At 38.3% G+C, this 14,766-nt stretch overlaps 1 protein-coding gene across 3 annotated transcripts in view; it reads left to right on the forward strand.

Moving 5' to 3' along the window:
* Positions 1–14,766, forward strand: part of NIN (ninein) — an 89,075-nt gene that overhangs the window by 50,763 nt on the left and 23,546 nt on the right. For all 3 annotated transcript variants that reach the window (XM_025038738.1, XM_015595947.2, XM_015595948.2), the window contains 9 exons: positions 13–187; positions 2,757–2,867; positions 3,252–3,341; positions 5,306–5,444; positions 7,633–7,754; positions 8,821–9,326; positions 10,428–12,578; positions 13,859–13,984; positions 14,091–14,160. In XM_025038738.1, the coding sequence (XP_024894506.1) occupies positions 13–187; positions 2,757–2,867; positions 3,252–3,341; positions 5,306–5,444; positions 7,633–7,754; positions 8,821–9,326; positions 10,428–12,578; positions 13,859–13,984; positions 14,091–14,160 (3,490 nt within the window). The remainder of the gene's footprint in view (positions 1–12; positions 188–2,756; positions 2,868–3,251; positions 3,342–5,305; positions 5,445–7,632; positions 7,755–8,820; positions 9,327–10,427; positions 12,579–13,858; positions 13,985–14,090; positions 14,161–14,766) is intronic.

Genomic DNA, 14,766 nt, shown 5'->3' on the forward strand with positions numbered 1-14,766 from the left:
TCGTCCTCACAGGAAACTGGATGAAGAGTACAAGGAGCGCATAGCAGCCTTAAAGCATGAGCTCCGAAAGGAGAGAGAGCAGATCATGCAACAGGTGGGCAAGCAGCGCTTGGAACTTGAGCAGGAAGTTGAAAAGGCAAAAACAGAAGAGAACTACATCCGGGACCGCCTTGCCCTCTCTTTAAAGGTAATCATCCTATTAGTTCTGTGGTCTGTGTCCTGGTGGGGATACCACATGGAAAACCACAGCTCTTTAACAGGGAAGGTCTGTACAGAGCTCAGTCCAAGGATTCCTGTAAGTTTACCCAGTTGTGTCATGACCCAGACATGGCAGAGCCCCTGCTGGGATCTAGATTTCAGGGGTATCCAGACTTCCGGTTTGCAAACAGTATTGATTAGCGTATCTTGTTCTTCCCTCCCGAAGTTGCACTGGGTCCTCAGGGCTGTTTGGCACCTGGTTGATGCCTTCTTCCTTCCCTGCCCTCCTTGCACCCTTTACCATTAGCAAATGGCCTTGTCTCCTGCCACACAGAGCCCATCAACTTTGCTTCTCTGCTTCCAAATATGCCTTCTCCTCTAAACATCCTCCTCTCCTTTCCTGTGCCTCATAAAAGAAGTGATCCTTCTCCTTACTGGACTATGACACCAGATAATATGGTACAGTGTATTCTAGAGGTGGGGGCAGAGGGTTCTGGACTTAGACTGCCTGGTTCCAATCTGGATACCACTGCTTACTGGAAAACCTTGATCAAGTTACCCAAACCTGTGTCCTGTTGTGCAAAATGGGCACTATTATAATAACTACCCTATAGTATAGATATAGAGATTAAATAAAATGCTGCATATACAGTGTCTGGAAAGTAATAGGTACATATGGAATATTCACTGTTGTTGAGGTCGTGAAAGGTTCCCCAAACTCCACACATCAAAAAGTGAGCTAAATTCTCACTTCCTAACAATCAAACTACTTCCTCTCCTGAATTTTCTCCCTAATCAGTCTCATCACCATGTGCTGTTAAGTCACAGAAGCCAAAATCCTCAGTCATCCTCACTCATCAGTCTTTAAAAGTCCTGTTGATGCTCTGAAATGCCTCTCAGATTTATCTACTTCCTCTTCATTTCTACAGGCTCTGAACAGATTCAGAATTCATCACAGTTTCTCAATAGACTTAATGTGCAGCCTTTCTTCTAGCTATCCAACCTCCCTATGGCCACCAGTCACCTCACTAAAGGACACTTACGGTCATGCTGTTACCCATTGTAAAAGTGCAGTGTGGTAGCACCGAAGGCCCCTGAAACAGGCCTTGTCCTCATACCTTTCTAACCTCAGGAACTGCCGACAACCTCCAGTGCCATGTCCCCAGCCCCGCTGCACCTGCCATCAGCTCTCACGGTTCCTCAGTGGGCTTTAATGCTCCTTCACTGCTTTCTTCAACACTGCAGGCCAAATTACTTTTTTGTTCCCGTTTCACTTATTCTTTTCTTGCCAGAGGTAGCATATTTTCTATGGCATCATAGATAATCGTATCTATACCTGCTCCCTCCCCACAGTCCGACTGTGTGTGCCCCGTGGTCAGGAGCAGAATCCATGTCCAGAGCACCAGCACAGGCCCGATACACCACTATTGTTCCCCATTGTTTTGACATCTAAATTTAGATATACTTTGAAAGGTTAGAGTTGTAGAATTGGCATTTTGGGGGAAGATAGTATTTTTTTAAAATGCTTCAAGCACATTCTTTTTTACTCCATATTGCTGTGTGAGGGTGTGAAATAGAATGTATTAAAATGTATTGGCTCTATATTCTTTTGGCAAAATGTACTTTGAAAATAATGTTCTTCCAATCAGCCTTTAACATTGGAATAGAAAATATGTCAAATGGTACATCTTTAACAAATGTAGGTAGAAATTTAATGAGTCTTATGTATACAGAAAAAAACCCACATTTTGTGGACTTCAGTTGATGTGTTATTTTATTATAGTAATTTAAATATACCAATTATGAAAAATCTGTATGTGTAGCTTTTACATCTTTAAACCAAAATAAAATTGTTAATTAAATATAAATTAAGCTGTAACATCACTGAATGAAAATTTATTTTAGATTTATTCTACATTTTATAGTTTTTCCGACTTCTCTTTTGCTGTCATCTGAACCATGTATTCAGTAGCCGGTTTTCTTTCATTTGACATTATGTCGGGAAAGTATTTTTGTGTCATTGAATTTTCTGTTGCAATGCTGTCCAATAGAAATATAATGCAAGCCATATATGTAATTTAAAATTTTCAAATAGCCACATTAAAAGGTAAAAAGAAACAAGTGAAATTAATTTTAAATCATTTTATTTAATCCAATATCTAAAAACATTACCATTTTGGCATGTAATCATACACAAGAAGTATTGAGCTATTTTATATTTTTGTACTAATTCTTAGAAATCTGGTGAGTATTTTATACTTCCAGCACATCTCAATTTATGCTGTGCGTATTTCAAGTGCCTAATATCCACATGTGACTACTAGTGGGAATATATGGGACAGCACAGTTCTATAAGGTCAGAAATAAAGAGGAAGCAGACTTTTGGGTTGTAAGATAAATTGTCAATTTTCTTTTATATTTACTTTTATCTAATCTGAAACTTTCAGATTAAACAGATTTTCCCAATCTAGAGCACTGATTTATGCCTCATATAAAATAGTACAACCATTTGCTTATTTTTTCATCTGTGCCTATTTAATTTCCCCAAATTTCTTCAGGAAAACAGTCGTCTAGAAAATGAGCTTCTGGAAAATGCCGAGAAGTTGGCAGAGTATGAAAATATGACAAACAAACTTCAGCAAAATTTGGAAAATGTGTTAACAGAAAAGGTAAATCTGTTTCGATTTGATTTCCTGATATGCAGCCCAAAGTGTAGTTTACTCAAAAGAGCAGAAGCAATGACACCAAGAAAATGTCTATTAGGAAATGATTTAGATGGCTAGAGGAAGCAGTAATTTTTGCGGGTATGTAATTTAAGAGGTTGGATGTGAGGGAAACATTGCGTGGCACTGAGAAATGATCCCTGCCTTAGTTGAACACATCACTCTAGTATGTTCTTCCCATCATCCAATTGGTAGTATTTCTGCTTAAATGTCACATTCTTGTCATACTCAGGAGACTGGATGAATACCAGAAACTGGGGCCTTTGGTATGTTAGAGGTCAAAGAAGGACCCTTGGGAAAAATGACAGCGTTTCTCTTTTACTTTTCTAGTTTGGTGACCTCGATCCCAGCAGTGCTGAATTCTTTCTGCAAGAAGAGAGGCTGACACAGATGAGAAATGAATATGAGCAGCAGTGCAGGGTGAGTGACTGAAGAGAACTTAGTAAGTGGAGGAGTACTTGGCTTCAAATCCTGCTTCACCATTAACATTCACTAGCTGTGTAACCATGATTAAGTCACTTAATCTGTGGGTGCCTCAATTCTTCATCTATAAGATGGTAAAAATAATAGCATTGTTGTGAAGATTCAATGAGTGAGTATATGTAGAGTGCTTAGAACAGAGCCTGGGACATAGGAAGCACTTAACCCAGGTGTTGGCTATTGATATAATTATCCTAAAATATTAGGAAACCATACAAACTGCATTTAAATTTGCTTTATCTAGGTCAGAAATCGCTAGTGCTTAGAGGAAAATATTGTTTTATTCTGAATGGAGGAATATGTGGTCATGTTGATGTGCTTATTTCAAAATTAGCCTTTCTTGATTGATCATTACAGACCTAATCTGATGTAATTTGCTTTTGTCTTGTGGGTTGTTTTTTTCCTGAATACATTACTTTATTTATGAAATGCAAATGAAGCAAAGACCACACAAATCTTTAGCTAAAAAATCATTACAAATTCCTACCAGAAGAGACAAAAAGTGCTTATATAAATAATAGCAATCTTTGATTTTTTTTAAAAAGTAACTCTCCTAAGCTTAGGAATTTGAATTTTTTCCCTTAAATCACAAACAAAGTAAGCATAACTGAGTTCTAACTGCTTTAGATGAACATGGTATTTGTGCAGAAATGAGGAAAATATCACCCCCTATGGGGTTGCTCATGGTGTGCCTTCTCAAGAAATATATATGCACATTTTGAGTAAAGAAATGAAACATTTATGCCACTTTTGCAATTAAGTTTGGCTCTTATCAAGTAGATGCATTTTCTTTATATGTCTTTAAAGTTAATAATGTCATAGTAATATCTGTCAGCTCTACCCTCCAAAAATTCCCCAAATCCATCCACTTATTTATTTTTTTAAACAGCTTTTCATACTTATATAATTCACCCATTTAACATGTTCAATTCACTTTTTTTTAGGATATTCACAAAACTGTGTAACCAGTACCATAATCAATTTTAGAACATTTAATCACTGAAAAAGAAACTCACACTCCACTTAGTTGTATTCTCTCCCGTGACTCCAGCCCTAGGCAACTAATAATCTACATTCTGTATCTATAGATTTGTCTATTCTTTACATTTTATATAGATGGAATTATACAATACATGGTTTCTTTGTAACTGGCTTCCTTAATTTAGTATAATGTTTTCAAGGTCATCCATGTCATAGCACATTATCAGTACTTCATTTTTTTCAGTTACTGAATAATATTCCATTATACGACTATACCACATTTTATTTATTCATTCATTAGTTGATGGACATTTGTTTTGAATATTATGAATAATGCTGCTGTGAACATTCGTGTGCAAGTTTTTGTACGGACATATGCATACGCATACCTAGGAGTGGAATTGCTGGGTCAGATGATCACTATATGTTTAACTTTTTGAGGAATTGCCAAACTTTTCCCAAGAGGTTTGCACCATTTTACATTCCTACCAGTATGAGAGTTCCTATTTCTCCATACCCTTTCCAATAGTTATATAGTTTGTCTTTTTTATTTTAGCCATCCTAACAGGTGTGAGGCGGTATCTCATTTGATTTGCATTTCCCTAATGGCTAATGATGTCCAATATTTTTTCATTTGCTAGTTGGTATATCTTTTTTGAAGAAATGTCAATTCAGATTCTTTGCCTAATATTTAAGTGGGTTGTCTTTTTATCTTGGAGTTATAATCTTTATATCTTCTAGTTACAAGTCCTTATCAGATACATAATTTACAAAAACTTTTCTCCCATTCTGTGGATTATCTTTACTTTTTTGATGGTATCCTTTGAAGCACAAAAGATACTATTTTCGATGATGTCTAGTTCATCTTGCTGCTCATGCTTTTGGTGTCACACTTAAGACTCGTGTTGGTTTTTAAACTCCAGGTATTACAAGACCAAGTGGATGAACTCCAGTCTGAGCTGGAAGAATATCGTACACAAGGCAGGGTTTTCAGAAATCCCGTGAAGAACTCGCTGTCAGAAGACCTTGACGTTAACAGCGGTGGCCTTGAGCCTGACCAAGGCAAGCTGTTCCGACACAGTCTTTTCAGAGTCTCTGCCTTTGACTTTCTTTTTAGAACCATGATTGAATGTAAAATTGAAAAACTTTGGTGACCAAAAAAAAAAAAAAAGACTGGCAATACTATTTTCTTCAGCTATTTCACTTGTGGTCTGTTTTTTTCATTTGTCCTTGAAGTCTTTATGAGAATATTTCCATCTGATTTTTATATGAATCAACGAATGAATGGAACAATCGAACCATAAGGATATTTGCTTTGTTTAAAAAAAAAAAAAAAAACTGGCCACAAGTCTGAGAATCTAGGCCTTGGGAGTGTTAGAGTTCCACAGAGCTACTGCTGAATCCTCCCTTGCTGAAAAAGTGCCTGACACAATGACGGTTTTGGAGAATGGGCAAGCCAGAAACCACAGAATTTGTTTTTCTTATGCTGTCTGTGCTAAATGTCTGCACTGCTCCTGCAAAATAACAAATAAGATAAGTAAGCGTTGGTTGCCTCTGCCTTTGAGGAAGATTTTGAGTGGCAAGGTTGGAAGGCAGAGTTGTCGGGGAACTTTCCACATCCTTTATCAACTCTTTTCCTCCCTCCTGGGCTCCTGCCTCTTTCCTCCAGTGTGTTGAGTTTGAATTTCAGAATGGGCTCATTATAAATTCTCCTGTTTTAGTTTTGTCTACTGGTACTTGTTGCAGGAGTACAGGTTCTTGAAAGGGTTGCTTATTCTTCTTCTCAACTATTTATTCTAGAATAAATAAGGCATTGAGGCGGGGACAGGAAGAAGCCTTAAGACTTTTCCTCTGATTCTAAGTCTATAGCTTTACTGTAGTGTAAGGATGGAGCCCAACTGATGATATGATACATTTCTAAAGCTTTTCTGAACTTTTCCATAGATGACCAAGTTTTGGGGGTTCTCCTCATGGGTACATGATGCAGCATTTGGGGTGGTGTATACCCCAAGTATCACTTCTCAGTAGGGAATGTGCCATGACATATGAAGCAAAAGCTCAAAGCAAAACTGCTGATTCCAGACGCTAGACTTAAGCCCTTTCTCCCATCTGCCTGTGTATGCCCACATGAAAAATTTTTTGCATCCTCTGTCTTAAGAGATTTCTATATAGTAATAGACATAATCATTTTGTCTACATACTAGCTCAGCCCCCAACTTAACACTTTACATTTCAGTGTCCAGCAATCATCATGGGCGGTTGCAAAGGTGAGCTCGTATGGATGAGTTGAAAAATTTTGCCCAAACTGCCTATTTCTGTGTTCCTAACCTATGCCCTATTTGTTTTGTCTACTGAAAAATAATATCGACTAAGTGTTTCATCACCAAAAAGGATTTATTCAAGGAAAACAAAGAGTTGCAACCCAGTGCACGCAGACATGGTGAGACGTGTATACACTCACCTGCGTGCCAAGGGGGAGAGTTATTTATATAAAGGAAAAAGAAGTCAAGGGAATGGAAAGTTAGAACCATAGAGCTTTATTATAAACATAGAGTTCTTCCTGTGGGGTTCTTGTGATTATGTAGAGTGCGAGAACTCCTCCCATCAGCCTTAGCTTCTCCTATAGACCCTCCCGACAGATTATGTTCATTTTAAAGTCTCAGTCAATCTTTATCAGTATTAAAAAATGTTAGCTGATAATTTAAGATTAAGTTCCACCTGAACTACAGGAAATTAATTTTACAATACTCAGTCTTCTGTAATGTTGAGTGGTGGGTTGGATATCTTGACCCATGAAATTAACACCTCAGGGTATATCAGGAAGTAGGCTGGTTATTCATTCTCCTGCCACATTGCTCCTCTGCCAATTTGTTGCTCAGGATTTGTTGGATGAATAGAAGGCTGGTTGGTTTGACCAAACTTCCCCACTCCACAGCATTTTCACTGGGAGGAGATCATGTTTAAGCAACAGTTTCCATATCTACCCCCCACCTACTCTTTAAAAAGATGGATTCTGTCAAGGTTTGGTGCACTGCTGTCCATGAAAGAATCTGCTCACCTTCATTTTTTTTTTTTATTTTCCCAAACCTTGAAAACAAAAGAGACTTCTCTTGGCTTCATTTGTTTCTTCGTAGATCTCATCTGTGGCAGTTTAGGCTGAAAATTATTCCTTTGTAAAACTGGATGCCCCTCCTCAGATGCCAGTTGTGTTATTGAAAGGTCAGGGTCAACAGATGTCGTGTATTTTCAGGGCTTGGTTCTGAAGAATGCAATCCACTGAATATGAGCATCGAGGCAGAACTGGTCATTGAACAGATGAAAGAACATCATCACAGGGACTTGTGTCGCCTAAGACTGGAGCTTGAAGATAAAGTATGTCTTTCTTATCAGTCCTGTTCTCTGATTTCTCTAAGGTCTGACAGAGTTTTGCATGTAGGATGTTCTCAGTTCTTTTTTCTCATAGAACAGCACTGTCTGTATGTGTCTTCTTGTGTCTTACCAGCTACTCAGGAAACCACTTCCTTCGGATGGTTTCACAGGCCAAGGACAAGACCTTTTCCTCGTTGGAACCTGAAGGCCATTACATTATTCCCACCTTGTTAAAAAGTTAATAAAATGAAAAAAAAACCCTTTGATATAGCTTTAACTCGTAAATAAGGCACAAGTTCCGAATCTGGGCCTCCAAAACCCTTTCCCTTGTCGCTTCAACTTATTTTTCTATTTTTCTCTTTTACCATTCCTTTGAGTTACCTTATCCTCCAGCCAAACCAGGTAGTTTGCCATTCCTTATCAGACTATCTTCTTTTGCTCATGCTATTACATGTTATGACCTCTTTCTACCTCTTGAAAGTCTACTTACCCTTCAGAGTTCATATCAAATGTTACCTCTTGCATGAACCAATTCCTGAATTTCTGCCAACCAATGTGATTTTTCTGTCTTTTGAATCTCCTGGTTATATTGTAGGTCTTTTTTCTATATCTTTTATATTTTTTATTCTGCCTTGTAGTGTACATGTTTGTATTTGCCATAATCATGTCAAGACTGGTTTCTCCTTAATGGCAGGGACTATCCCTTACCCAGCTTTGTGTCCCCACAAGGCCTGATAGGTGTTCAATAAACACATGAATTTCATTAAGTTTGTTAAGACCCTAAGTTCGAAGTTGGAAAGGATGCCTGGGGAGACGAATGGTATCTCCGTGACAGTCTAGTCAGTATTCATAGTTGTTCAGAAACTAATAAGATTCAACCAAGTTCATATAAAGGAAAGCAAACCATGCTTGACTTAATATATCTTAGTTAATGTGTTTTTTAGTTGTTACTTTAAAACAAAATGGGAAAACTGAGGAATGTCTTGTAGGAAGAAAGGACTTCTGTCCGATCACATTTCTGTGGCCTCGGGTCCAGTAACACTGTGGTGGTTTGGCTCTCTGACCTTAGGTGCACCATTATGAAAAGCAGCTAGATGAAACCAAGGTCGCCTGCGAAAAGGAGCAGGAGAACATGAAGCAGAAGTATGAGAATGAAGTGCACATTTTGGAAAAACAAATAAGTGACCTTAAAAATGAAATTGCAGAACTTCAGGGCCAGGCCGTAGTACTCAAGGAGGCACAGCATATGACTGCCTGCAGACATAAGGAGGAGACAAAGCAACTGCAGACGAAGTGGGATGAGGAGAAGACTCTCCTTCAGGAGAAGCTGAGGATGGAACATGAGATGGAGCTCAAGGATAGGCTGAAGCAGGCGGAGGAAAGCTTTAACCGTGAGAGGGAAGGACTTATGCAGAACGGTGCCTGGACAGAAGAGAAGGTGAGAGGCTTGACTCAGGAACTGGAGCAACTTCACCAGGAGCAGCTGAAAAGCCTGGTGGAGAAGCACACTCTTGAGAAAGAGAAGTTGCAAAAACAGCTCTTGGAAAAACACCAAAGGGAACTTCAAGAGGGAAGGTAAGAAAATGGGGGAAATGGAGCAACCTGCGGTGCTGTCCTTCAGGGACACTAGGAGTTCCAGTCAGTTAAAGAGACTTTGATAAGTCAGAAGGCGTAAAAGCCCATTGATCGATTAGATCTTCCTTTTAGTTTTTTAACCTGTTTTGCCATTGTGCAGACATAAGCCTATCATGTAGTTATGGAAACTTTTTTTTTTAAGTGTAAATTATGTCTTATATCTGACTTGTATCTTTTAAGGTTACACATGAGAATGAGATTCGCAAATGTGGTTTCTTCCTAGTTCAGTCCTGTTGTTTTTTGAGAAAAGCTATTTATAAGCTAGATTCTGGGCAAAGGTACATTTCCTCCCAGAGTTATAAAACTGCTTTGTGCTTACCTTACTCATATAAAATCTCAGGTACATTTGAAGGCTTTGGTGCTTCATACTCTGATGAACTCAGTGCTACTTCATTAAACAAGAAGCAAAAACATAATGAATTTGTTAATATGTGTGGTTTATATGATGACCATTCTCCAATGTGTACTTAATTAAAAGAATTTTATGTTTTTCCCAAGTTAGGGGTTATGTCAATATGCATTTGATCATTTAATGTGAAATATCAGTTTAAGTTTTTGGTTGAAGAAGTACAGATTAGTAATTGATAGATGGTCACAGGGATGGGGAGCACAACATAGGGAATGCAGTCAGCAGTAATGTAATGGCTATGTGTAGAGCCAGAGGGAAGATAGAGTAAGCAGGGGGATAATTTCATAAATTATATAAATGTCTAACCAATGTACTGTATACTTGAATTAAAAAAATCCCAAAACAAATATACCTAGGAGTATGCAAAAAGAATTTGGTTTCTAAATTTTCCTTCTAAATGCAGAAAGAGGTAAGTACTAAGTCTTCTAAATGAATTATGTCTACTAGTCTTGGCTCTCAGAAATGAGATCTCTTCTCAGTAATAATGAACCACATAGAGATTAAGTGAAAATCATTTTTAGAAAGTATTTAGATTGTTGGCTTGGCAGATTCTTCTATGCATGGGAAATGTTTTTTGTTTGCTTCTGGGATTGATGGCAGTTTTAGTAATGTTGTATGTTGACCACATTTAGGGAAAAAATGGAAACTGAGTGTAATAGAAGAACGTATCAGATAGAAGCCCAGTTTCAGGCTGATTGTCAGAAAGTCACTGAGAGATGCGAAAATGCTCTGCAGAGCCTTGAGGGGCGTTACCGCCAAGAACTGAGGGAGCTCCTGGAGCAGCAACACGAGGAGAGATCCCAGTGGGAGTTTGAGAAGGACGAGCTCACCCAGGAGTGTGCAGAAGCCCAGGAGCAGCTCAAAGAGACTCTCCAAAGAGAGAAAGCTACTTCTCTGGTCCTGACCCAGGAGAGGGAGATGCTGGAGAAAACATACAAAGAACATTTGGATAGCATGGTTGTTGAGAGAGAGCAGCTACTCAAAGACCTGGAAGATCTAAGACATGTGTCTGAAAGTCAGCAAAGTCTACTGTCTAACCAGATACTTGAGCTGAAAAGCAGTCATGAAAGAGAGCTGAAGGACCGTGAGCAGGTCCTGTGCCAGGCAGGCGTCTCGGAGCAGCTGGCCAACCAACATCTCGAAAGGCTAGAAATGGAACGTGACCAGGAGAGGCAGGAAATGATGTCCAAGCTTCTGGTCATGGAGAGCGTCCACAAAGTGACCTGTGAGAAAGCAGATCGAGACAGAGCTGAGATGAGCATGGAAATCTCCCGGCTTCAGAATAAAGTTAAGGAAATGCAGCAGGTGGCATCTTCTCCCTCTAGGCTTCAGAATGGCTGCCAGGAAATAGGAGGGGAGGAGGCAGAAGGGAGTGGAGCCATGTCCTTGCTGCAGCAAGGAGAGCGGCTGCTGGAAGAGAATGGAGATGTCCTCTTAAGCCTGCAGAGAGCTCATGAAAGAGCAGTGAAGGAAAATGTGAAAATGGCTGCTGAAATTTCTAGATTGCAACAGAGGCTGCAAAAATTAGAGCCAGGGTCAGTAATGTCTTCCTGTTTAGATGAGCCAGCTACTGGATTTTTGGGAAATTCTGTAGAACAAATGGAGCCATTTTTACAGCAAAATCGAATGAAGCAAGTAGAAGGTGTAAACATGCGGCGTGTCCCAAGTGACCTGCAAGATGAGGAGGTCCGGGATCTGAGAAGTACAGGGACCAGTTCTGGTCAGAGACAGGAAGTCAAAATAGAGGACTCTGAAGCATCGATAGAGAGTTTTTCTGAGCTTGAAAATAGTGAGGAGACCAGGACTGAAACCTGGAACCTAAAGAATCAGATCTGTCAACTTCAGGAACAACTAAAGATCTTACGTGCAGACTGCGATCGAGCTTCTGAAAAGAAACGAGACTTGCTTTTTGACGTTTCTGTGCTAAAAAAGAAACTAAATGTACTTGAGAGAATCCCTGAGCCTTCTCCCAAATATAAATTATTATATGAAGATGCCAGTAGAGAAAATGACTGTCTCCAGGAAGAGCTGAGAGTGATGGAGTCACGTTACGATGAAGCACTAGAAAACAACAAAGAACTCACTTCAGAAGTTTTCAGATTACAGGATGAGCTAAAAAAAGTTGAAGAAGTAACCGAAACATTTCTTAGTCTGGAAAAGAGTTACGATGAGGTCAAAAGAGAAAACGAGGAACTGCATGTTCTGGTTTTGAGACTTCAAGACAAGATTGAGAAGCTGCAAGGAAGAGCAGTGATACAGTGTGACTGCTTCTCATTATGGGAAGCCCATTTAGAGAACCTGGACGTCAAACCTGCTGAAAAGGTACTTGAACTAAATCAGACACTGGAAGAGTGCGTGCCAAAGGTCATGAATGTACAGCATATTATAGAAGAACATTATCAAGAAAACCAGTACCTTGAGCAGGAGAATACACAGATGCTGGAAAAAGTAAAAGCACATGAAATCTCCTGGTTACGCAGAATAATCCAGACACATCAAGAAAAGCCTGGAGAACAGAACCAAATTATGCTGGAGGAAAACACTGCTCTCCTAGGCCTTCAGGACAAACATTTTCAGCGTCAGGCCATGATAGCAGAGTTAGAACTGGAGAAAAAAAAGCTGCAGGAGCTGACTAGAAAGTTGAAAAAAAAGGAAAGAGTCACACTATTAGTTAAGCAAAAGGATTTACCTTCTCAAGGAGGAAAGGAGGAAGAGCTGAAGGCAATGATGCATGACTTGCAGATCACATGCAGTGAGATGCAGCAAAAAGTTGAACTTCTGAGGTAATGTATATATATAAATTCTAAAGTTCACAGAATCCCACAGAGCACTTGGCCAAATCTAACTCCCGCTGCTTGCTGTACCTAGAGAAACTAACCTGTTAGTCTTCAAGAAGAGAACAGTACTTTAGACTTCCTTCTGCTTCTGCGTTGTATTAACAAATAGAAAAACCTTGCCTAGGAGGCATTCCCTTCTTCTGTAGGAAATAAATGTCATTCGGGGTGTGAAAGTTCATAATGGGGAGTATTTGCTGTTTAACCATGTGCGTCATCAATATATGTCAGGTCTTTAACTCTTTTCTAGCACTTCATTTGGATAAGTCTTTTGGGGTTTTTTTTTGGTTTTTTTTGCTCTTAGTTATTTTCCTCATTTTGATGAAAGATGTTATATGAGAATGAATGCCTTTTATGTATGATTAACTTGCTTGGTAGAAAACTCTTCTTATACTAATATAGGACAAATGTGTTTTTGTGGCTTATAGTTTTTTCCTTTTATCACTCGAAGTACATCCTGATAATGGAAATTTATCTTAGAACATACCGTTTTATTGAGGAGCTATCAGAGCCTAAGAAGTATGCTTAAACATAAAGGCAAAAATGAAAATACTTGAACCAATGCTCACTAGACTTTATAAAATATGATTGCAATAGTCTTCTAGCAAATCCGGTTTAAAAAAAAACTTGTAAAATGTTACATCATCCCTGAAATATCTTAATGATGTGAAACAAAATAATTTATTCTGGATGTAGTTTTTCCTCTTCTTACTTCTGACCATTTTTAGTTCTAAAAGTCAGAATACAGTGAGATGAAAAAAAATCACAGAGTAAACATTACTGTGTATATTTCAGTGTGGCCCTTTTATTTATGTGGTGAATTTTCTTTCTCTAGGTACCCTGGGCCCTAAAACTAAAACTAAAACTAATACAATTTAGTAATATAGCTCTTGTCTATTTGAAGCAAGTAGGACTTGAGACTAAGAAAAATTATTTGCTCAAAACAGTATACTTGCCACTGAGAAAATCAGCCACCAGAGTGGGCATTACATCTCCATTCCTATCTCCACACTTCCCTTAACGTCTTTTAGTGAAATTCTTGCTTCCCAAAAGAAATGAGTCAATATGTCATAGCTTGATTTCCAAGTACTAAGAGACGACTAATTTAGACTTCTCTTTTTAACTGGCATGCAATACTTGTTTCATTGGAAGTTACTAGAAAGTATTTTCTAAAGATGCCAGATGACTGCTTTCTTGTAACTATTTTTTTTTAAATCTCTGTACTTCAGATATGAATCTGAGAAGCTTCAAGATGAAAATTCTATTTTGAGAAATGAAATTACTACTTTAAATGAAGAAGATAGCATTTCTAACCTGCAATTGGAGAAATTAAATGGATCTCAGGAAGAAATGTGGTAAGACATGTACTTAAATTTTCCTAAGGCATTTTTGCAAGAACTAAAACTATTCTACCTGAACTTTTAAAGCCAAACTCTAAGTATATTTTCATTGTCCCTTTAGGCAAAAAATAGAAATTATAAAACAGGAAAAAGCTGCAGTTCAGAAAATGGTTGAAAATTTAAAGAAACAGGTAAGGAGATACTTAATATTTCCCAGTGATTTTTAATTCTGAAATTCTTTTTTTTTTATTTGAAATTTTCAAATTTACAGGACATGCTACTGGAATAACATATAGCTAATGATAGTAGGATTGTAAATCTGGAGTTTCAGAATGAAAACTCACCTCATGCTGATTCTACACTAGGTTTCTACTTCTCTGTGGATATAGTAATGCATATATTATTTCTAGATTCCGAGTGCTTAATGCAAGCTTTATAATCAGTGGGAATGGGGAGGTGATACCTCTAAAACCAAATCTGTGTAATACTAGCTCTGTCCCTCAAGTAGTTTCAATGATTAGCTCCTTCCTCTTTCCTTACTATGATTGAAAGCAGAAAATTAAGGACAGAATTCACAGATAATAGAATACCAGTTAATCAGTATATCTTTTCACAGAATTGTTATTCATTCAGATAGTTGTACCATTCAATTCCCAATTTATATAATCTCACAACATGCAGTTTTGCAGGGGAAGGCCATTTAATCTGTCTGAGACAGTCAAAAGACAAGGATGTCTTGGGATAAGAGTACTTTGAATACTTGAAACAGACAAGGTGTTAACATCCGAAATATATTT

This window comes from Pteropus alecto, unplaced genomic scaffold, assembly GCF_000325575.1.
Source record: "Pteropus alecto unplaced genomic scaffold, ASM32557v1 scaffold86, whole genome shotgun sequence".
Classification (NCBI taxonomy): domain Eukaryota; kingdom Metazoa; phylum Chordata; class Mammalia; order Chiroptera; family Pteropodidae; genus Pteropus; species Pteropus alecto.